General features: G+C 44.2%; 1 protein-coding gene across 2 annotated transcripts in view; it reads left to right on the forward strand.

The window, feature by feature from the left end:
* The window catches only part of pax7a (paired box 7a), a 44361-nt gene that overhangs the window by 17527 nt on the left and 3296 nt on the right, over positions 1–23538 (forward strand). For both annotated transcript variants that reach the window (XM_085159026.1, XM_085159025.1), the window contains exons 5-8: positions 3709–3908; positions 10814–10979; positions 11453–11649; positions 22468–22717. In XM_085159026.1, the coding sequence (XP_085015152.1) occupies positions 3709–3908; positions 10814–10979; positions 11453–11649; positions 22468–22717 (813 nt within the window). The remainder of the gene's footprint in view (positions 1–3708; positions 3909–10813; positions 10980–11452; positions 11650–22467; positions 22718–23538) is intronic.

Here is a 23538-nt window from a genome sequence, read left to right on the forward strand (position 1 = left end):
AAAAGCTCTAAAATAGTTTTATTTATCAGTCCCGAGCTATCTTTTTCTTGTGCTTTTTAGCACCAACTAAACGTATCAGATGCACAAATTTGGCCAGGGTTTTTAAATGCCGGGCGGGCGTGAAGTTTATTGGTAGGGTGACGTATCGTAAACCTGTAACCCCGCAGATCATGTGGTTAATTGTGCAGATTGATTGGACAGCTGTCCGTTTAATCAGGATTACTTCAGTGTCTCGGGGGTAAAGGTGGAGGACCGGAGGAGTCCGAGGGTTTGGAGGGAGAATGCGAGGAGCCCTGGAGGAGTAGGTGGGGAGGGGGTCGACATGAGGACGGGTTTTGAGGAAACGGGGTGATGAGGATCCCATCTGCCTGTGTTCTGTCTGCAAGGTCAGCAGAGGAGCATCAAGCAAGAGAGCAGGCTTTAAACCTCACAGTAACCTTAAAACTATTAACTAGCAGCTCGAGTCCTTCAAGACCAAGAGGAATGTGCTATCTAAAAGGTCTGCTCAGAATTAAAGCATCGCTGACGCAAAGTCACACTGAGGTGAAAGGATGCGGTTCTTCACATCTGTAAGCTTCACGTGTACTATAGACCCCAGCCCCACCCATCACCGACCTTATTTCACTATACCAACAATAGTTCATATAATAAAAGCAAAACTCTACAAAGCAACAAACCCACATTAAAACCTTAACGAAAAATTGCTAAATACTAAATATAATAAATATGTTTGGTCTAAATAGACCTCCTATTGAATGATATAGACATGGATGTGAAACATCTCAAGAAAGAAAATACAAATATGTGTTTTTTGATGGATTTTCAAAATAAATATATCTTAAATAAATCTTAAAAAATATCTTCAAAATCTAAAATCTAAAATCTGATTAATTTTCCCAGTTGGTAAAATACTAACTGCAAAACAGAATAATAGAAATAGGTGTATATAAAATGTATGCAGCAGATCTGCACAGTAGTATGGATGTGTTTACTTGTATCATTGACTTTTTGCCTTCTTAAACTTATCAGATCAGTCATATTTTGGGACTGTAACTTGTAATATTGTAGATCAGTGTTGTCTTATCTTCAAGTCGGTCCTTAAACCCGTCTGTGCAATAACCATCTCGTTTAACCAGTGCTAATTTGAATCTTTATCAGGTATTTACTTTGACAAAGCAGAGTGCAAACCTGATTAATTCCTGTTTATTATGGGGCACAATTTTAAATCAATGTTGAGGGAAAACCTCAGAGGGCCCCTGGAGGAGAGTACACGACACTAATCGTGCCCACTGGATGCCACATAATTAGATTCTAATTGCACAATAAGCAATGAGACAAGGCATGAGTGGTTTATCAATATCCCACGAACATTTGAATGGAAATTACAACAGTCGTATTATATAAAGGTCTAATCAGAATGTACCTTTTTTGTGCCGAACAGACCATTAAGGAATTGACCTTGACAGCCCTGCAGGGATTTTGTTCAGTCGTATTTTGTCTTTGTCTGTTCACCTTGGCAAATAAGTGAGGAGAAAAAGGAGACATGAAATTTTGATTTTAAAGTGTTTTGTACCGAAAACAGCCGAAGACGTGGCTGTTTTCTCTGTATGTACTTGTGTGTGCGTGCATGCGTGCTTGTGTTTAACTGGCATATATTCAGACCACGTTTTAATTCCTCCGCTCTTTGGATAGACTTGTCCTTTATTGCAACTCCGCTGCAATCAGCAGCGGGCTCTCTCTCACCCAAATATAGTCAGCATATAGATGAGTTTCACATCCAACCCCATTCCCAGTTGGCTCCATACAGCGTGTGCCGTGTTCCATTTTTCCTTACTCATTACAGGCAGGGCCGCTGACCTCGTGCTTCTGGTTCATGTACGAGAGCAGATGTGTTGGATCTGCGGGGCTTAATGACGAGCAGAAGTACAAGCTATTGTCTGCTGAGGTGCTTAGGAGTCATTTGCCTGCTAATGGGTGCTAAATGTGACAAAGATTGCCACATCAGCTTAGTGACAAAATAAAGTCAGTGAAAAAAAAAACCCACCTCGAACAAAGGGGAGGACAAGAAAATCGGTTGAGGAGGAGAAGACTTTGGTGTCTTTTTCCGAACCCCTTGAGAATGTGTCGGCTGTGGCCCTGGCGTCTCCCTGTAGGACACAGAGGTGACTTTGGAAAGTGATCCGCAGACCGCTGGGCTGGTCTCAAGTGTCGTCATGGCAAGTTATTGCCCAAATGGATGTACGCATCCTCATGAAAACCAACAAAGGGATATGTGGTGTATGTACATATTCAACTTTGTATGTTCAAGGGTGTTCTGCAGCGGAGTGAGCTTGTGCTTCAAGAATCAATCTTTATTAAAAAGGATAAGACTGAAGAATTGATTTAATGAATGCGGCCTCATGTCCTGCGGACACATGTAATCCGCAGAGAATCATTGAGCATGAGCTCAGGGGGACAAAAAATGTTCGTAGAAGACTCATAGAGTGGCCTGTAATGATAGTCTCCATATAATCCCATAATTCCTTGTTTAATTAAACTCTGGAGCTGGCCTTGAGACTCCGCCAGCTCTGTTGCTCTTTTGTTCTCACAGTTGTTATTTGGAGGCCAGGTCTGAGTATTCTTTTGTCCACTTATGTTGAAAGATTTGACTAGAGTGAGCTACGAGCGGAGATTGGAGCTGTAAAACAACAAATCAGTCGCAGGCAAGACACTCAGGTGAGCAGCATAGTTTTTCATTCGAGCTGAATGGCAAAGGGCCTCTGTCAGAGGCGGAAATCTCTTCATGCACCCTCTTCTTCAGTATCTCTCTTTATTTTCCCTCTCCCACACTTTCTGGACTGTGCGTGATGCAATCCAACTAGGCCTGGAGCAACACTGGCACATCACGCAGCCTTGTCAATGTCTCAATGAGGAAATTATGAAAATATGAATTTTATGACATGAAATGAAAAGGGCCATGTAGTTTGAATAGACATGCAGAGGAGGTGAAAATGATGCAATTTTCTAAATTCAGTTATAATGGTAATGTGCAATGGTAATGCATATTTGCTGTCAAAAATTTCCCTGTCGGCCTGGATTGTACGGCTTTGTGCTGTATCTATATTCCTCGAGCAAAAATTCAGCTTAGTTGAATGCCTAAAAAGTAATGTAAAATGTGTTCTAATTCATTTAATGACAGCAGATGGAAACACATGGAACTGAATGGTTTTGGTGTGATATTGTGTTCTATTTTATACGTTTTGGCTGCACTGTGTATGAGCAGTGTGCCCTGGGCCAATGACAGAGAAAAGCAGGGTGAGGAGCAGCAAGGTGGCCTGTGCAGATTAACCCCTCTACCCACCAACACCCCACTCCCCCTCAGCTCTCTGCATTCACAGCCTCTGGGGCCCCTCTCAGAGGCAGGATTGTATATCAGGGGCTCTTCTATATTAAATAAATATCCACAGATTAAGATAATATTCTCCCAGTTGTATACTGAGAGAAAAGTAGCTGTCATTTGAATCCACTGTGTTGCCAGTCCCCCACTCCTGAGACTACAAAAGAGGCTCTTTTAGAATCCATTTAATGCTGAGTTTATGATAAGTTTCAACCCATATTTGCGGCTATTTTCCCCCCTCACCACTCAGTTTATTCACATAAAAGGCTTCTTAGCTTGTTTTCATTTAGTGATGATACATCTGGCCCTCTGTCCTTTCCTTTTCCCCTCAGGTAACCGGACAGATGATGGTTCAGATGTCGATTCTGAGCCCGACTTGCCTCTTAAAAGGAAGCAGAGGCGCAGCCGCACCACCTTCACCGCCGAGCAGCTGGAAGAGCTGGAGAAGGCTTTCGAAAGGACGCATTATCCTGACATCTACACCAGAGAGGAGCTGGCTCAGAGGACGAAACTTACAGAGGCCAGAGTACAGGTTAGACAAGCAGTACCAGTACTCGGACTGATAAGCATGCACACTGTGATGTAGTCAGACTGCATGAAAACGCATTTCCGCTGGTGCTCGGCTGTGAAGTTTGGATCATTTTGAGACCCCTTTGTCTGAGACATCAGTACACAGCAAACATCGCTTTCCAGTTAACTCTGAGAACATGCAGCAAATCTTGTTACACTGTGTTTGGTAAAAAAAAAAAAAAAATGAAAGAGTTCCAGTGATTTTTGATGCTGCAAACATCCACCTAAGATGAAATCTTAAAGGTTAATTTACATGAAAAATTAGCAGCAAAGTGCTCAGTAGTTTATTTGTAATTTAGGCACATTACTCCTTTAAGAAGTGCATGTGTAATTGAGGTTTAGCTATGCTTTGTGCAAAAAATCCATCAGTGCTGAAAATCACTGAGGCCTAGCCCAATACAGAAGACTTAAGGGATTCTGTGTTGCATAAATGCTAACATCTAACTAAAGCAACAACTAAAGATACTGCAAAGAGCAATATCTTTTCCCCAAAACCTAACATTTGCCTTCTTTTACCCATGGTACTGGTGTACACATCCATCAGGGCCATATTGCCCCTTTTTGTCATACTTCACTGTGCATGTAAGGAAGCTTGCTGTCTACCATTATCTTTCATGTTCAAGTACTTTGACAGAGATACTCCCCTCCTTTGCACCTCAGATCCGGGGACCTGTCCTACAGCCTGAGTGCCCTGCAGTTGTATGTAAGCTTGAAGAAAGATATGTACAGTAGAGTTATAGCAGCAGCTGTTCTACCAAAGATTGAGGGAGAGAGAAAAAAAGGGAGAGGAGAGAAAGGGAATGCATTCCTGATGGATTTCTCATTTCGGCCTTTGGCCAGGATCTCATCCCATCACTTTCAAGCTCGCCGCTGCTTGTAAAACCCTCCACATATCACACAGGGCTCTTCAGCCTCTCTGGGGACCCTATGCTCCGACAACAACATTAATCAATCAACTGCTAGTAAAAAAGAAAAAGGGTCTGGGGCACCCCTCTCCTCTTACCACAGTCATTCACACTACCCTAACCCCTCCAACTCCTCACTGCATGCTAACTGTGCATCACACTCCAAACATGCAATTGGGTAACTGATTCCACACATGTCTTTGTCCATCTTGAAACCCCCCAACAAGGATGTCCAATATGTCTGAGTGTGTAATGCCTCACTCAGGGAAGGAGAAATGTATCTCACCGCTGTTACAAGGCAATATATTTGAGGGGGGTTTCTTTTAAAAGTGTAAGAAGCGAGTCAAGACAAGATAGTTATTTTATTGATTTAAAAATAGCATTCAATTTTGCATTTTGATCGGACAAATATAGCCACACAAACTAAGCAAACCTTATGACAGAGGTGATATAAGTATATACATCTTTGTAGTGCACTTCAAAGTCATCAGGGAGAGTGGTCCCTCTTTGGGTTTAAAAGAAAAATTCAAGCGTGACTTAATGTGTATCTCATGTAAACATGAGAGCAGGAGAAAAAGAACATGAAGCGACTGCTGCCTCTCTGCTGTTAGATAATAGACTTAAATGATGTCATGTGAAAACCTGAGGAATTTGAGACATGGCTATAATTTGTTAATGCTGTTTTGCTCATAATCTAATTCTTTAAGGCTTTGAAAGTCTCCAAAGGTCAACTTAAACTTAATTTTCTGAGAAGGTTACAAAGAAAGGGACTCTGGTAGCCAAAATATATTAATGCCCAAAGTTGCCCTACAGTGCAACGAGCATGTTTCAAGGATTGTGGTTCTAAGAATTTTCTGATAGTTTTATCTCTGTGTTTCCCTAAATATATCTCGGGGTTTGTTCTTAATGACTACTGGAGATGCCACATAAACATTTCAGTATTTAAACAGTAAGAGAGAGAATAGAAGCTAAATATGAAAGGATGTTGTTTAAATGTAAATTTGCCAGCTTGTGCATGTGAGTGCTATTTGTATCACTTTGCTCGGGAAATTTCCACCAGCTGGGCTTACATATAGGTGCCCAAATGGCCCATCACAGGGCAGAAGAGAGGAGACCCTTTGGCCTGAGAGAAAAGCCTCTCCAGCACAGCTGCAATGACGTATCTTCCAGATGTCGTTCAGAGACTTAACCGGTGTTTGGGGCTGAGAAACTGTCTGTAGGAAGGGGGGTGTTAGAGGAGGCTCATAGACTCATATTTTAACTCATATGTGTGTCAGCTGTCACGGCTCGCTGTTATCCATTTGTCATTAAACACAGCGATAATGTGAAAAGCAGTTTTTAGGTTCGGTGCAGAGGTAAAAGCACTCGTGCGGCAAGCACCTCTGCAAACATGGCCGCGCTGGCGCTCAGCAGCCAGAGCTCAAAGCCGTGTTGTAAATTAAACCGCTTGATTCTCGTTGAAGTGATGAGTGTTTGGCTTAGCGCTGACTCACAACCCAAACTCGTAAACAGAGCTAACTCCCTTGTGTCTGCCCTCGCCTGCCATTTTAAGACCCCTTCACCATCTATCTTTATCAACCTCGCTGCCCCTTTCAGCAGAGCTACCAGCACTCCCTTACCACCCCGAGCCCTGCAGTGGTTTTATCACCCCAACTGACAAATTGTGGGATATGATCCATATCTCTCAGCAATTAGTTCCAGCCTGTCTCAGTAGGAGGGGACACTGCCAAGTCTACCTTCACTATATCCTCCACTGATGCAGTATGCTCTGCCACTTTCCATCTGATAACCCCTCAGTTTTAACAGGAGCAGGCAGCAAAGCCATTCCAGGAGAGCAGCGCTTGTGTTTGTTCCCTGTGCTGAGGAGTGGACCAGGATGGGGAGAGCTGTGCAGGCCTCCATAAATCAGCTCTAGCAAATGAAGCAAATTACATTCCCCTCTATTTAGACTGAAGTTTCCAAAGAGACTGACTCCAGAGTGTCGGCTGAGGCTCATCATCTCAGCGTGCTGCTGCTGCTGGCTAGCTTTCCCGAATCTGTCACATAGGTCCCCTTTCATTACCAATAAACATTCTGCATGTAGCTATTATAGTTAGTGGAATCTAATAAGGTATAAGCATTGCTTTTACGAAGTGTGCAAATCAATTTGGTAAAAAGTTTCTCTCTTTATCTGTGGCTCGCGCTGACCTGTTGGCGCATGCAGCGAGCAACAGGGAAACAGGCCTCGGTGGAGTCTGTGTGCCGGGCCGGCCTCTGTATCTGTACGTCACAGAGCAGTGTAGCTGAATTCAGACTAATGCTGATTCAAACGTTCCAAATAGCTGGTGAACATATAATCTTAATGTCAAAAGGTGATACACAGTTCCCTGACTGTTAGGTCGTCATTGAGTTTCAGCAGAAAAGGCACGATGGATCTGCCACCAAATCCAACGGGCAACTACATTCCCGCCAGTACGGGTTTATTTTTCATAAAGGAATAAATAGGATTTGTGTAGATTGTACAGGAGAAATTGTTGCAATGCATCAGTGTGAATGTTCTAACAGTTTCTTATTATTAGAATTTAAATGACTTTGGTACAGTGCTTCTGTACTCCTGATACTTATCAAGCTAATCCCACTCTCCTCACAAATTCACACTCCTAGCTACTTTAATTAGCATAGTGCCAGTCTGGAAGGCAGGCAGGGAGGGAATCAGAGAGAGGGAAGTGGGGAGTGGGGGGTGAAGAAGAAGAAGAAGAAGAGGGGAAGGCGAGAGGAGGGGAGGTGTGAGGGAGGAGGTGAGGGGGGTATTGCGTGGTATGAGACAGAAGAGGATTTGTGTGTTGAAGCTGGTTGCATCACCCCTCTGTGTTTTCTGTGGATATGAAGTCAGCAGCACATTTTGTTTTGTCATTATCTCGGCTCTTGGTATTCATCTACCGAATGGTGCAAATTGGCTCCTGAAAGGCGTCACACATTCAGTACTTGTCTTTGACAAAATAATTCATGGAGGATTGTATAAATGGAGAATCCTGAAATATGAGTGATCCTATTTAAGAGAAACAACACTGACAGGTTTTTACTGCAGTGCAGTGTCACGCCTTTACAGTGTTAGTGTGAGTGTGTGCGCGCGTGTGTCATCACCGATCGGTGATAAGAAAACGCCAAATGCCACTTGATCGCTGGGAGTCGATTCTGCTGGCTGAGGGTGAATGGAAGATTACATGCAGCGAAGAGACGCATGCAGCTAAACACAGACACGAGACTTAAACTGTCCTGCTCCTTGTCGTATTTGCAGGGGGGTTTTGTTTTTTGTTTGAGGTGTTTCAGGTTTGCATCTACGGCCTCTACTCTGGTTGCACTCAACAACAATCTTCACTCCTAATGTTGAGTTTTAGATCTCCTCTTTTCGCCCTTCCTCCCAAAACTTCCTCCATAAAGATCCAGAGCTGCTGTGCAGGCCTGTCCAAGTGCACTAGATGCAAAAAACAGTTTAGTACGTGAAAAACAAAGCACAAGTGAGCCATTGGAATTCAACTGCACACTTGTAGGTAGATAGGGAGTCATGGAGAAGTGCTGCAGCTTTCTGTACTGCAGAGAATTAAACCGGATTGGGGATAGCAGAGGAGAATCTGTGGTCCAAGGTGACTTTGTGATCAGGTTCCAGAGCGCAGCCTCAAATCCTCAGCTTCAGGCTGTGTGTTAGTCAGTGTGAGAGTGGATGTGTGCATGTATAAGACTGTGCAAGTAATGTATGCATGTGTGTGATAGTGTACAGGCTCTTGAATACATGTTTATCCCAGTCTGTGCTAAGAGCCCAGTGATTGCTGGAGAAAGCCATTCAGTCTGTGATGCATGCTCATCTTCCGTCCAATATGTTAAACATTGCATCCACTGTTTGTGCATGTTGACAGAGCTGCAGCCTGTATGGTAGTCTGCAAAACTTTCACTGTTGAAATTCTCAGAGTACTGCAGATTTCAATAAATCATGATGATATTCCAGAGTTTTCTCTGTGTGAGACTTTCCAGCAGCTGGAACAAGATGAGAAATGATTGAGATCAGACCCCTGTGCCGCAGAAATAGCTTTTCCATAGTGGCATGATAGATGAAATGTATATACTAAATTATTTAACTGAACATTTGCACTAAACTAAATTTGCACAAACTTTGTATGTTAGATGTTTTCAACAAATGTTCACAATTAGGACAAAATAGGTTTAATAAAAAAAAACAGTAGTTTGAAGTAAAATATATAAATATATAGGCAAAGTTAACAATAGAAGGCTGTGAATATGTATCTGTGAAAAAGGAAAATGGTGAAAGCAAAAAGTGACTTCAGTGTTTTAAGTGTTTTTGTGGCTACCATGATGGAACAGCTCCTTCCTAAGCTCAGATGACAAAGGGAGAAGGAAGTTAAAGTGAACATAAAAGACGAGTGGGGTGAGTCGATGAGGTCGGAGGTGAAGTGGCACTGCGGGGTGGGGTGAACGGGAGTGTGTGGAAGGAAGGGGTGTACCCCCCCGTGTCCTCCTCCCCTGAGCCTAGGCAGCTGTTTGTCTGGCCCAGTTGGAGCTTAGTTCAGACTTTGGACCACGCTCTACTACATCCCAATAGCAGAAATTTCCCGAAAGCCACACACACCACATTTGTTTTGGAATAGCTGATTGAGGGATTCAGACATAGTCTTCAGGAGCAATCAGGCTTGCGATAAAGATTTCCTGTTGGTTTTCCACCTGCATAATTGAGGTTTGCCCTTTTCTCAAGTGCCGACACAGTCATCGCCTGTTGCATCTTATTTTCTTTCTCCTAAGCACTCGCTACTAAACTGAGTAATAGTCCAAATAAAAGAAAGGAAAAGAAAAGAAAAACACCAGAGGCAGTGAATGTGTTTGAAAAGAAGCACATTCAAATTAAGATCTCCGACGGGCTGAGATCCCTTGTAGCCTCTACAAGTTTATATGTATGTTTGTGTGTACAAAAAGAGGCAGCCCCCAAAAAGCAGTGAGTATGTCGCTGTGTAAGTCCCCTTGAAAGTGTCCCTCTTTAAGACCTGTTTAAAAGGGACGCCCCCTCTTTGTGTCCACTGTTCTCTGTGGCGTATGGAGGGGCTTTTGTCCCCTTCTTTCATGTGCTCTCACAATAGCCCTGGCCGTTTGAAACACAACAGTAGATGAACTGCGCTGACAGTGTATTAAACTCTGATGAATTGCCTGTGCGAGGCATAGATCAATGTCCTTCAACCCTTAGCACACAGTGAAACCCGGGCCTTGTCTTGGTTAAATGGAACAGGTTGCAGGATCTTTTCAAAAGGGCTTGATTATATTCATGTTTTGTTGAAGCAGAAGCCTTTTTAAAATGTGTAAATCTTTGCCGTTCCAGAGGGTCCAATTTTTTCCCCCCGTTTCATTCAGGGAAGTGACATTGTGTGTCTGCGCTTCAGTAGCGCTGCTCATTTTGCGAGCATTTTTGCTGTTTGTAGCCTTAGAACTTCGCGTTTCGACTCTGAAGTTAAAACCTGTTTTTTTCCCCCTTTAAAAACAACCACACAGCCACACTGAAACAACAATAGCTATAAACAAGTTAACTGTGTTTACAGAAATGGGAAAAATGGGCCTCCCTCAAAGCATGCAGCAGCTTCGCAAATATACTCGAGGTGTGTGATGCAGAGCTTAGTGACCTACCTCTGACCTTTAAACGACTCCTTCCTTCTGAAGTGGACTTAGGGCAGCCTGTTTACATAGATCACAGCCTCAACCACTTAAGAAAGACAGGGACCACACTACTGAGCTCCTACAGCACCAGCAACAACACTCACGCCAACCAGCAGATTAATTGCAGGTGGCAGGAGCCGGCGGACTCCACTGAGAGTCTGTCATGGTTAAAAACAGACGACGCTGAAAACAACAGCTGAAAATGAATAAAATCAAATCCTGTGAGCCATGTGGAGTCATACCTTTTACAAGATCCGGTTTATTCCCGCAGGTCTGGTTCAGCAACAGGCGGGCTCGGTGGCGCAAACAGGCCGGGGCCAATCAGCTAGCTGCCTTCAACCACCTTCTTCCTGGAGGATTCCCACCCACGGGGATGCCAACTTTACCCACATACCAGCTACCAGAGTCCAGCTACCCCAGCACCACACTATCGCAGGGTGAGGTTGACACAACATCCAGCCAAAATATACTCTATGTTCTGTTCTCGGAGTTTAATCAAATTTAGGTAAATATTGCATTAGTCCTGCTTATTTGTGGTATGCCATCCATATTTTTTGTGGTAATAGTGTCATAAATTATGTCTGAATCATGTGCAGCATATAAGAACCATGCAGCGAGCAGTTATCTTTACAATCACATCTTTGTCACAGTGGGACAAAAATAAGGGTTGTATTATGAGCAAAGGTCATTTCTGTCCTTTACGCTTTTCCTGTGTAAAGCTGCATTTCTACGTGCCAAAGAATACACAGGAAGGACACTTAATGTGTGACTTATGACTGACTGAGCTCAAACTGTGAGGCCTCTGTGAGGATTCCCGGTGGGCCTCAGCCCAGATTTTAAGAAAATTTTAAGAAATTTTCCTGATTTGTTCTCACCTGTGCTCATGTGTTGTTGTTTTTTTTTATGTCAGATGGCAGCAGTACATTGCACAGGCCCCAACCCTTGCCTCCATCCTCCATGCATCAGGGAGGTCTGAGTGCTGACAGCAGCTCTGCTTACGGTCTGTCGTCCAATCGCCACAGCTTCTCCAGCTACTCTGACACATTCATGAGCCCCTCAGCTTCCAGCAACCACATGAACCCCGTTGGCAACGGGCTCTCCCCGCAGGTCAGTCCAGTGAACTTTCATCACTTGTCTGCATATTCCCACATAGGTGGCGTTCACACTCTTTAGTGTACCAAAGTCCCTCCTCCCCCTCCTCCTCTCACACTTCAGAATGTGTAATTGTATTTGACTGCAAATTAAAATTCAGAAACAGCGTGTTCAGCAAAATAACTGCCAGTGTGGGCTTTTATGTTCATGTTCCAAAGCCCTGGATTTATTTTAGCTACTCTAAATTGCTACATTTGTAAAACAATTGGATTAACATCAACAAATTAAAATTCATCTTGATAGCACCGCAAGTACTCAAGCTGCTCCAAACAGCGGTTTCGACTTTCCTGGGACATCTAAATCCTGCACAGCACAGAGAGAGAACACATGCAGATGAAATAATTAGCTAAAGCTTATAAATGTATACCCATAATCTTCTTCACGTAATTGTCTGCAGCTGGAGGACTCCAGTGCTATGTGTGATTTTGTTCATGTCTTTACGACGCGATTTACAAGCATCTCTGAGAAGGGTGGCACAGGCTTTCCTGTAAGTTCACCTTGCTGCTCACTTTACCTCCTTTTTTAATATTACGGGGACCACCTTGGGTTTCCCTTTGAAATAAAAAAGGATCATCCCCACCCATTCTCCTTTTGCCATCTTAAAGCACGCAGCTATATGTGCACATTTGTTTGCCTTCTTCTCTCTAAATTGCTGGATTTCAGATGTTTAACCTCTTTGGACTCCTCCATTAATGAGCGTTTAAATAGGACTCTGTGGTAAGGGTTGAGCTTTAAGTAGCAGAGAATGAAAAATGATTTGTATTGATGCAAATCGTGTGTACGGAGTGAATTATACACAATTACCCATCAATACTGGCCAGTCTTGCCCACCCTCACCAACAAGATGTGGTTAACAGGCAGAAAATAAGATTGAAATGGTGTGTAAAGAGTTGAAAATGAATTTCAATGCTGCATTTGTCCACAATTACCCCGTCGTTCACACGTGTTTTATTGGGAGGTTTTTTTTTTCTTTTTTTTTTTTCTTCAAATATTTCTCAAAGCAGATTGGAAACATTCTTGGTATTACCCTCTTTCTTCAGAGAAGAAAGAATTAAGGATTTTGTGACAAAAAAGAGATTTTCTCTCCTTCTGGAGCGACGGAGGATAACATGGAGGCTCACAGCGTGTTTGATTGTTAATCGTGGCACAGAGGCTTTAACTGCTAATGCTCTCACTGCAAACCTGCAGAAAAACACCAGGAACATGGAGTCTTTTTTTTTTTTTTCATTAATGGCTCTCTAATACTGGCGTGGGGTACACTGCCGCTTTCTCTCCTTCTCTTCGTAGACATTCCAGAATGTGTTGGGATATTAAACATTTCCTGTCATAGTGAGGATTAGGACAAGAGCCTTTGGGCAACTGTGCAGCCTGGATTTTCAGTATTCAATTACTCTATTGACATGGTTTGACAAAAGTCTTTGTATAAAACAACCTAAAATAAACTTTCTTTGTTTATTGTCCTTTTTTTTTTTTTTTTTTAGATTTATTTAATTATTTTTGAAGTTAAACTGTGTGCGTTTTCAGCTTTCATGTGTGGGGGAGTTTCCATATGTATATGGTGTGGATGTTTTGGCTGCGCAGTAGTTTGCACCGCACTGAAGTGAACGCATGCAGAATGATGTGTGGCATTCCTATCAGTCTCTCAGCGTGGACATGAATGCTCCCACTGACAGCAGAATCAGAGTTCACTCCCTGGTGCAGCATCCCGCTGTGCTGGGCAGCTCCTATCTGTCCCCCCTCTCACTTCGCAAGCTCGTCACAGAAAACTCACGACACAGAAAATTCACTGAACAAACAACCACTTTAACATCTCAGAGTCGGAGAGGGCTTTGTCTTCTCCTTGCATTTAACCGAATTTCAATCAAACGACAGCTGGGTTTCATCTTTGGAAATTATCGGCACGCGTTCCACACCTCGCTGTTTATTTTTCGTGTTATTTTTTTTATTCCCCTGTTTTTTCTCCTCCTTTCCTGTAATTGAAAAAAAAATCAACACAAAGAGACTCTCTATCGAGATGGAAATGAGAATATGATATTGTAAGTTACACACGGCATCTGTTTGCTCGAGATATGCTTGTGCATTGGAATGTGCAAGCTATTTCTTCAAGTGCCTGGCATTGATGGCCTTGCGGTTGCTGTAAAGATTGACAAAAATTCTCTGATTCGCAGTAAATGGGCTGCGGTGGCGAGGTGCCAAGTCTGTAATGGAATCCTGCAGCGTTCAGCAGTCCCGACAGGAGCTCGCGTCCATCCCAATCCCATAACCTATCCCGACAGCACACATTTTCCCATTACGGGCAGTGGAAAAGCCATCCACACTCAAACTGGTTGCTGTCATTGTGGGATATACAGCGTGTTTGGCTGGTTGAGGGAGGCAGTATATTTAGGGGTCATGGGAGTGAAGCTGTGCATGGCTGGGCAATAGGTATGAAACCAGAAGTGTGTTTTGTTGTTGGCCTTGTTTCATTTAGCAGCACAGCAGGTGTTGGAAAAAGGTACAGGCAAGGGCATCGAGGTTAGGCATTCCAGCCATCCTTACCTGAAGATTTAAGCTTGACGCCTGCTTTTTCTCTCTGGTCTTTTTTCATTTTTAATATTCCATTTGAAGTAGACCTCTTGACCTTTCATCGCCACGATACTTTGTATATTAATTTTGCACATGTAAAAAACAAACAAACAAGCAAATTGGCGTTCTTTCAGCTGAAGAGGTGCACTTTAACAGGCAATCATCTCTCAAGCACGCAGCACATTTTCAACAAATCCCAGTAATATGATGCTGCAAGATACTTTTCAAATGATTCTTTGAAGCAGCATTCATGGCCATTGCATTTGCTTGAAACCGTTTGGGCTGAATTCCTCATTATTGCATGACAGGGACACCTGCTGGGAGAGGAAAGAAAACAACGGCACTTGCTGAAGCCCAGCGAAAGGAGCTCAGTGGCAGAATTTCTAGAAATATAGAGGAGGAGGGGGAAAAAGGGAACGGGAAGCATTTCTCTTGTTGAATCAAAGTGGGAAATGCATGCAGGGCCTGTTGTAGGGTGTCCTTATGATAAGGAGACGTGATAGGGAAAGTGGGAAGTCTGTGAGTTGGATTGGTATGGCGGATAGAGATTTTATTGCTGTTTTGATGAAGGAAGTTCACAAAGTTTTGTGAGGAACTTTTTTTTTCTGTTTTGCAGTTTTATGAAAGTGTTGTGTGTTTTGGAATGACAAGGATGTGTGTCTGTGTGTATTTGAGGAGGGCCTTTGGGCTGTGTGAGTGGGCCGGGCCTCCACACACACACACACGTACACACACACACACACACGTACACGGGATCAGAGGCAGAGCGGCTCTCACCCCTGCCTCCCTTTGATCTGTGTCCCCAGGCCTGCCTGCCCGCGCGGCGCTGCACCGTACCACGCACGCTGACACCATGCTCACCAGCGACTCCCCACAACTGTCTGAGAGAGATAAGCCAGGGGAGACTCCAAACTGTGCTGCTGCTCTTCCATTAGCTAGCGCAGACGCTTCTTTTAAAAATGGGATGAATTATTTTTAAGAAGCAAGCTCTGCCGTTGCCAAAAAAAAAAAAATGGAGAGGGGAAAATGTACGGAACAATCTGGAGCTCTGGCTTCATTCCGCCTCCCTCCCTGACTTCTAACAAGACATTCTGCACCTGAATACCAATGAGAGGGGGAGATTCATGTAGTCCCCCACATTATTAAAACTTGGGCATTAAGCCTCTCACCGGGCACTGTGTCAGCTGGCAGGCTCCACTGACAACAAATCAAAGGGGATGAGCACATAGCCTGCATTCATAGCTCAGCCACTCGCAGAGCAAGTGGGGGAATACATACTGGTTAATTAGAACTCCCATTAAAACAAATACTGTTTCAATTTGGCAAGTATAAAAAAAGATGTAAGAGGCTTTCAGAAAAAAGAGACCTGCTGTCGGCAGTTGCCAAGAAAATCCAGGGACTGTAAATCATATCCACTGGCTATACTGTTTCTGCACAGATTATTAGTGTTTGCTGTTGTTTTGCAACACTTTTGAACTCTGAGGAAAGATTTTCTGTCTGCGACACCGAAGACGTACCTCTGCGTGCGCTGGCCTTCTCCTTTGTGATAATACTTCTTGTTTTTGTTTTCGCCGCTTGCAGATGAGTGTGACGTGACAAATAATTTTCTTGCTCAGCTTAAACTTGATGCTTTGTGACAAAAAAAATGCTGTATAAGGAGCCACCTTTGCAGCATGCATGCAAACCTCGTTCTTTTTTCCCCTTGCAGCAGAGACAGTGCTTTAGCTCTCTAGCCCCTGTTTATCTGAGCCATTTGTTGCTCTCTCCATCTTTCAAAGTCTCTTGAGCAGCCATGTGCTGCCATTTTCTCTTACGTTCCAAAATATCTTTGGTTGGAGCTTGGTGTATTCATAATCTATTTTTCACCTACCAACCTTCCTTCTCTCCGCTTGGCTTTTTGTCATCCAGCGATGCCTTGCCAATAGTGCTTTGCTCTCTCTCTCTCCCTCTCCCTCTCTCTTTTCTCTCTCCCCACCTTCCGCTCTTGCTCCAACTCTCTCCCCTGGAGAGGCAGCTCTTCTCCCTACGCCCAGATGAAAGGCTATGGCGGACAATAAAAATGCTATTTAAATGCAAGGGTGTTTGTGTGCGGGTGAGAGATATTTCCTGCTGAAAGTGAGCTGCTGCATCCTGATAAATAGTAAATATAAGGGAATGTGATTTACATTTATCTTGCAGAGGCAGCCAATATGAATTTCAGTAAATCCTAGAAGATGGGGATTTAAGGAGGAAAAATGACTGAGACTGATTCACATGCTGTGTGTCCCACGCAGTTGAAATGCCTATAAGGTGGAGAGCGGCACTGCCTTTATGAAAGTATAGGCACAAATATCGATCCTATCTAAAATACCTATTGCACACGGGCGTACGCAGCGTCACATGCTCATCTGGCGGGGATTTCCTTCCTCATACACAGACAATTTGAAGGTTACTTGTATCATCATACTGATAATAATAGTCATAATGTAATAATGTCTGCAGTAACAGCCTGCTTCACAGGTGAAGTGTCTGTGAGGCATATGCTGGGTGACCTGTCTCTTTAGGATGAAGGGTCAGGGTTCAGGGGGTCATGGGATGGCTTGAGAAGAAGGAAGGCTACTTTGCTGTGAACCTGCCCCGCTAGCCAGAGGTTTGGGATGTTGTCTAGCTGCATGTGGTTCCTTTTAGTTCCAGATGCCACTCTGACAGGTGCATGGCTGTGATTAATACTAGCTGACTTTTTTTTTTCCCTCTCACCCATTCTGTCCGTCCTTCTTTCTGTTTCTTTCTCCCTGTCCCTCATTGGTTTATTTGCTCTCCCTCTCTCACTCTCTCTCTCTGTCCTCTAACCTTCATCGTCGTGGGCTCATTCTCGTGACCCCTTTGCAGAGTTTATACCATGCCTTCAGCTTTCACAAGGGGGGATCGCATAGAAAAGGAAAAACTTACTAAAAATAAGCTTCACTGCATGTGCATCTCTGTCTCTCACTCCCTTCTACATCCAGACAATAAGATGAGAATATGGGAGGTTGTTGGGTCCTCAGCTGGTTGTCTCATGCAGCAGCTCGCCCCTTTCAGTCTCCAGCTGAGAGCTATTTCACTATTTATTTACATGTAATTATGGCTATGAGGTGCAGATATTAACACTGTCAAGAACAATTTGACCTGACATTTTTCACTAGACCTGGCCCCTGCTGTTTTCAGCAAACAACCCCCACTCCTCCCCCCTCCTCTTCTTCTTCCTCCCTCTTCGTTTTTTTCTCCTTACTCCCTCGATCAGCCTTGCTTCTTGCTTCACTCTCGCGCGCGCTGTCTCACACACACGCACACACACCAGGCCCTGCCTTGCTGAAACCACTCTCCTGGAATCAGAAAATCTGCCGTTTAATTTAGAAGAGGCGTTGGAGCAAGGTGCAGCGAGCTGAAGTCTGTGTGCATGTGTGTGCCCGCTTAGAAGGGGCCTCTCTTGTTCCCAGTGGCTGAATCCATCCCATAGTTACTCAAGCATATCACTAGCAGAGAATAGAGGATTGCTCCCCACACGTTCTCCAATTGCAGCCCAATAGACGGTATATTAACCTCTGGTTAGTGCGGGGCCAAGTTTATAGCTTATGCTGTGGGATGTTTAGGAGGGGAGTGGGGTGGGGTGGAGTGGGGGTCCTTTTTCCAACTTGAGCAGCTGTGCTTTCTGGAATGCTAAGGCCGCCATGAGCATTTAGCTTAATGGAAATTTGCAGTAACACAGAGGGAGCGTGTCTAGCCTTTAAAATAAATATGAATTTTATTCCACTTCCGCTCATTTAAGCTTCCTTTGGTACATGTGAACAGCTTCATGGAGCGCAGAGGGGAGACGCACAGGCGCAGAATGGCTAACATGTTGTGAGGAGTGACAGCTTGTTCCAGTGCCCGCTAATCGTCCTCATCTGTGCCTGACATGTCAATGCCCACATTCTGTCAGTGCCAATCAGCCACTTAATTGAACACAATTAGCACCCCACCACAACCCCCCATTTGCATTACATTCTTCAAAGGCCCATTTCTCTCCCTCCAGCACCAACCCCCCCACCACCACCATTCTACCTCTCACTCTGCTTCTGTCTCTTCATCCTGTGGCACTAGTGGAAGACACTTTTCAGTTTTTATGAATGTGCCGCGGCCAATTAACGCAGTGGCATGCAGGCCTGAGCCCGTCATCTGCTGCTTGCCACCATCCTGGCTTTCTGCTGCGGCCCCACACCACCCCTCGCGCCACCTCCACCGTGACCAAAACGCTTTAATTCAATTTATGCAATCACTGTTATTTTTAAATAGTCATTTTGTCTGCTCAGATGAGGGGCCTTACTGCCCGCTGGGCCGGCCTTCTCATGTGAGGGATGGGGGGAAGGGCGGGACGCTGTGTGAGCAGGAGTCGACTGACTTGGAGGGGGGAGTCACTGATATTTTCATTTGTTATTTATTTCCTTCATTTTTTTTGTTTGGTTTCAGGTTAAGTGTTTGATTAGGATTTTAAAAGATTTAAATCAAGTTTTCATGTAACATTTAATTACCTAACATAAGAAGTCTGTCTGTTCTTTGTATCTTTCTATGTATTAAATACGCACATTTTATTTCATATTTTCACTGTTTCCAAAGTCAGACACTTTCCAGACTTCTGGGCTACAGAATTAAACACTATTCTCTTCCTGTAATCACACCCCGAGGACTGGCCTTCAAATATTGATCTGAAATTCAGTGTCATCACTGTGGATCTTTAATCGTTCTTTGCTGGAGCGAGTATCAGCCAGGCAGATCTGCTAAGGTGCACAATGTTATTCTGCACTACTCAGATAACTTACAGACATTTGGAGTGCTCATTTTTCCCTGTCTGCCCCAGTGACCTCTGCCTAACTTAAAGGTACATCTTGGGGGCATTTTGATTTGGGCAGAACGGGGAGGTATCGGTGACAGAGGAACTAATCCAGTATTGCGCAGATTAAGAGTATTTGTGGAGCGGGGTGTGTTGGCGCTGGCGCTGGGAATGGAACAGAAGGGGCTCCTATCAGCTCTCCAGGCAGGCTAGCCCTCAGGCCAGTGCAGTCCTACAGGAGTCTTTGTACTTCCCAAAGCCTCCACTCTCCTCTCGCTCACGCTATATCACTCTCTCTGCTGCCCCCCTCGCCTTCTTTCTATAGGCTATCATATTCTCAGCACTCCATTTCCTCACTTTACACTTGTGAATTGGTGTTGTTTTAATCCAGTGCAAGGGTGCATTCTTATTATCAGGTGCAGCAGGGACGACTGCTCCTATAAGGAGACACGAATGAGCTCCATTTCACTGCCTTACACAATGTAAAAAATTAAATAGTCGAAGTGGAATAATGTTGACTTTTATGATCTCGTAATGATTATAAGGGCTGAAAGAAAACTCAGCTCTTCCGGCACATTCCCATTCTCTTTCTGTACTGTGTTTCTTTTCTCTCATTGTGTTTTTTTCTTGTATCACTTGCAGTGTTTCAGCTCCGTCTCTGTCACGTTGTTTTATTCCAGAGTGAAATCCAACAAAGAACAACTCGTCAAACATTCGCGCAAACAAAAAAAATGTTACAAAAAAATGTAATTTGGCTGTTGAAGAAATTAGGGGAGGGGAGGGGGGTTTGAAAGGGGCTCTTTTTGTCTCAAGTGTGCTATTTATTTATCTGAAAGGATGCACATTGTATCCATTTACACTTCCCGCACTCACTTTGCCACAGGCTGGAGGGCTCAGAAGTTGAGAGAATTAATTACTTTTTTATTATTATTTATAAAGTAATCTATCTGTAGAGAGAGAGTGGAAAAGGAGGGGGGCGGGTGTGAAGGGAGGGGTGTTGTGCGCAAGAGGCAGGGAACGCCCTGGAGCATTGTCCTTTAAACTGGGTCCTGGCTCACATTATCTCCCAAACCAGCACTCACACAACGTTAAACAACAAACGAACTCTGGGCTGCTGAGGACGCCGTATGCGAGGCAAAACAGGGAGGTGGGGGGGAGGCGGGTGCAGAGAAACAGGGAGAAACTCTGCTCTGCAAGAGCATGCTGTATGTATGGATGATAAATATAATGGCCTTTCCTCAACTCTAAAATTTGACAGGAATCCAAAGTCCTTTTCAACTCTTTATTAATACGCCCACATGTTTAGTGACAACCATCAGCTTCCTGCCTTTCTTTTGTTTTTTTTGTTTTTTTAATTCAAGACAAAAAGCAGATCCCCCCCGCTTTCTTAGAGTTATTTATTGGCTAGAACTTAATATCTGCAGAGGCTGTTTCACGAGCGACACAGAAACAGAAATATGTCAATGTATCCAGCCACAAATGGCATTTACAAGTTTATGTGACAAAGTATCGTTTAACACTTGAACACTTAGGGGGGAAAAAAACTTTATGGGAACATCAAAGTAGCAAAACCCACCAATTAAAACCGAACCGTGTATCACATAAAATGCTGTAGGTGTGGGTGGAAGAATCCACTCTGAACATACCTTTCCCCACTAAGAACACTTAAATTAAAAATGAAAACTGTGCTTGAGATCCTCACAGATGCCAACACTTGTCAGCCTCTAAAGTGGCCGACCCATCTAAAATATCCTGCTAAAATAGCAATGCCGCAACATTGCGCGATAAGAAGTCATTTCCTTTTGAAGAGCTTTTATGAGCGTGAATAATAATAGAGCCAGTTGTTGGCTGTCCTATTTCATAAGGAAGCAATGTAATCAAGCTTCAATTAACCAATAACTAAAATGGGCTCATGCCCTCCAGCTGTCTCTCTCAGGACATTTTACTAGCTCCCTTTTTTTTTCTTTTACTTTAAGGAACCCATCCAAACATAACCCTTCATCTTCCTCACATTGTGCACTTCATCTCCATATGGGAGGGAGCATCACATGTGTCCAGCATGAAGAGGGCTATGAATCTCCCTCTTATGGATACATGTCACATGCTTTGTTCGCAGATGTGGAGGGGACGGTGGGGGTTTCCTTACTGATAGAATTAACATGTGGAAATGACTAACCAGCCTTTATGTTTCTAATGTGCTTCGAGTGTTTCGTATTTCTAGGGAGGCCCCTCTCTAAAGATATGATTAATTTGCAGAATATAGTTAATTTTCCCTCTGAGGGATAATTCTGGCGTGCAGCATCATTTGTGGACTGTTTTGGCTAGCTCCTGCGTTGGGTGTATGGTTGCTACAAATGTGTATGCATGTGTCCGTTTGTGCATGCATGCAAACATATGTCTGCCTCTGTGTCACCCCTGTGTAACCACCTCTATGATGGGCTAATTGGTTTAGCAGCCAAGGGGCCAAAGGCCAGTGCAGCATAGCAAAACTCAACATGAACCTGATGTTGAAAGGAAGGCTTCGCTGCTATAGGAGGGAAGCATGTGTGGGACAATTGCCTTTTTTTTACCACACACACACACACTCTACACTTAGGCTTTTTCACTTAACGAAACTCACAGCATGAGAAAACAAAATTTTTCACAGCGTTCTGGGCCACTGTGCTTCAGACTAGAGGAGCACCAGAAGTAATCTCTTACATTTTAACATATTGTGAGGCCTTCTTCTGACGAATGTCACATGCTATTACATTAATCTAGAATATTGAATTGGAAGCCTTTATGCACTGTGAATAATATACACACTGTAATATTCAGGCAAGCCTCAACCTGCAGTATCAGTGGCCCGCTCAGTATGGTTTGTGGAGCCTACTTTGTGTGGGGATCTGAGGGGATCATTTACCAGTTCCAACTCCATTACTATTCATGAGATGGGTAGGCTAGGGGCGAGGGATTAGGGACTCCCTTGGTGCTTGTTGTGCTGTAGGCTCGGGCTCAGGCCTCAGGCTCCGGGACAGGGGCTGTCTGGCAAGGATGGTGGGTCTATTATCACCCTGGGACCCGTCTGTCCCACAGCAGAACACTTACTGGCAGCGCCAGCTAATGGAAACTGTGTCTCTTGTTCCCTTTCTCCTTTTTTTAACCTCATCACCCTCCTGGTATCCTCCCTCCCCTCTGCTCTTTAAAAAAAGATGGGGAAGTTTCTCCCCTTTCCTATTTCAAAGTTGAAATGGTGTATTTCTATTGCCATCTTTACCGTGAAGTGCTGGGATGGCACTATACTTGCAAAAAAAAAAGTACTTTCCCTCAACTCTGTCAATGCTTTGATCCTCAATTTTCCAAGTTTCTAACATCCTCTTTCCCCCCACCCCCCTCCCCTCCAGGTGATGAGTATCCTGAGTAACCCTAGTGCTGTACCCTCCCAGCCCCAGCACGACTTTTCCATTTCCCCCCTGCACAGCAGCCTGGAGAGCTCCAACCCCATCTCAGCCAGCTGCAGCCAGCGCTCTGACACCATCAAGAGTGTGGACAGCCTGGCTTCCTCGCAGTCATACTGCCCTCCTACATACAGCGCCACCAGCTACAGTGTGGACCCTGTCACTGCAGGCTACCAGTACAGCCAGTATGGGCAGAGTAAGTAGACCCTGTATGTGTATACTGTTGTTTTTGCATAAGCAAATACTTTCATGTTTTTGTGACAAAAGCTGGTCGTTCTTCTCCGACCCCCTCTTAAGCTGACTAAATTTATAAAGCCTATGAAGTGATGCCCAGTTCCCAGGCAGGAGAGCCTCCTGACCTTTGCACCCTGGTCGGTGGAGGCAGACACGTGCTCTTGATAAAGACCCCACCACCACCTCCACACCACAACCATCCATTTACAGAGCTGCCTTAGTCACACCCCACTCCACTTGGATGGGAAAGAGAAGAGGGCCACTTCAAAGAACGGCACACCCTCAGGGGCCACAGTGTCCTCTTGCCCACCTCTCTTTCCCTCTTTCTCCTATTTTGATCACACACACACACATGCACACACCCTCAGGGCAGGAAAGAGTTTGCTTTATTAGATTAGCATAATTGACTGATGCTGTCACAGCCTTTCACAAGAGGTAAAATGAAGCCCACTTCCTGAACAAACCAATGCAGCATTGGCTAGCTGACATTTGTTTGTATTTATTTTCAGGTTCTGGTGGTGATCTGATGCTTTTGTGCATCTGGTGATTTTCTTTTCCGAAATGTGTTTGTGTTATGCGTGAGTGCGGGCGAGCGCGTGCCAATCTGTCACGTTTTTGTGTGTGCGCACCAGTGTTTTTGTCAGCAGCAAGAAACTGATGGCAGTGCGGATGTGAGCTGATGTGAGGTTAATTAAGATGGTGATTGAGCACAGTGGATGGGTAATGAATGGAAGAGAGAGGAGAGGAGCTGCTGTCTGAGGATGAAAATGATCGGCCATGTGG

This window comes from Neolamprologus multifasciatus, chromosome 5, assembly GCF_963576455.1.
Source record: "Neolamprologus multifasciatus chromosome 5, fNeoMul1.2, whole genome shotgun sequence".
NCBI lineage: Eukaryota > Metazoa > Chordata > Actinopteri > Cichliformes > Cichlidae > Neolamprologus > Neolamprologus multifasciatus.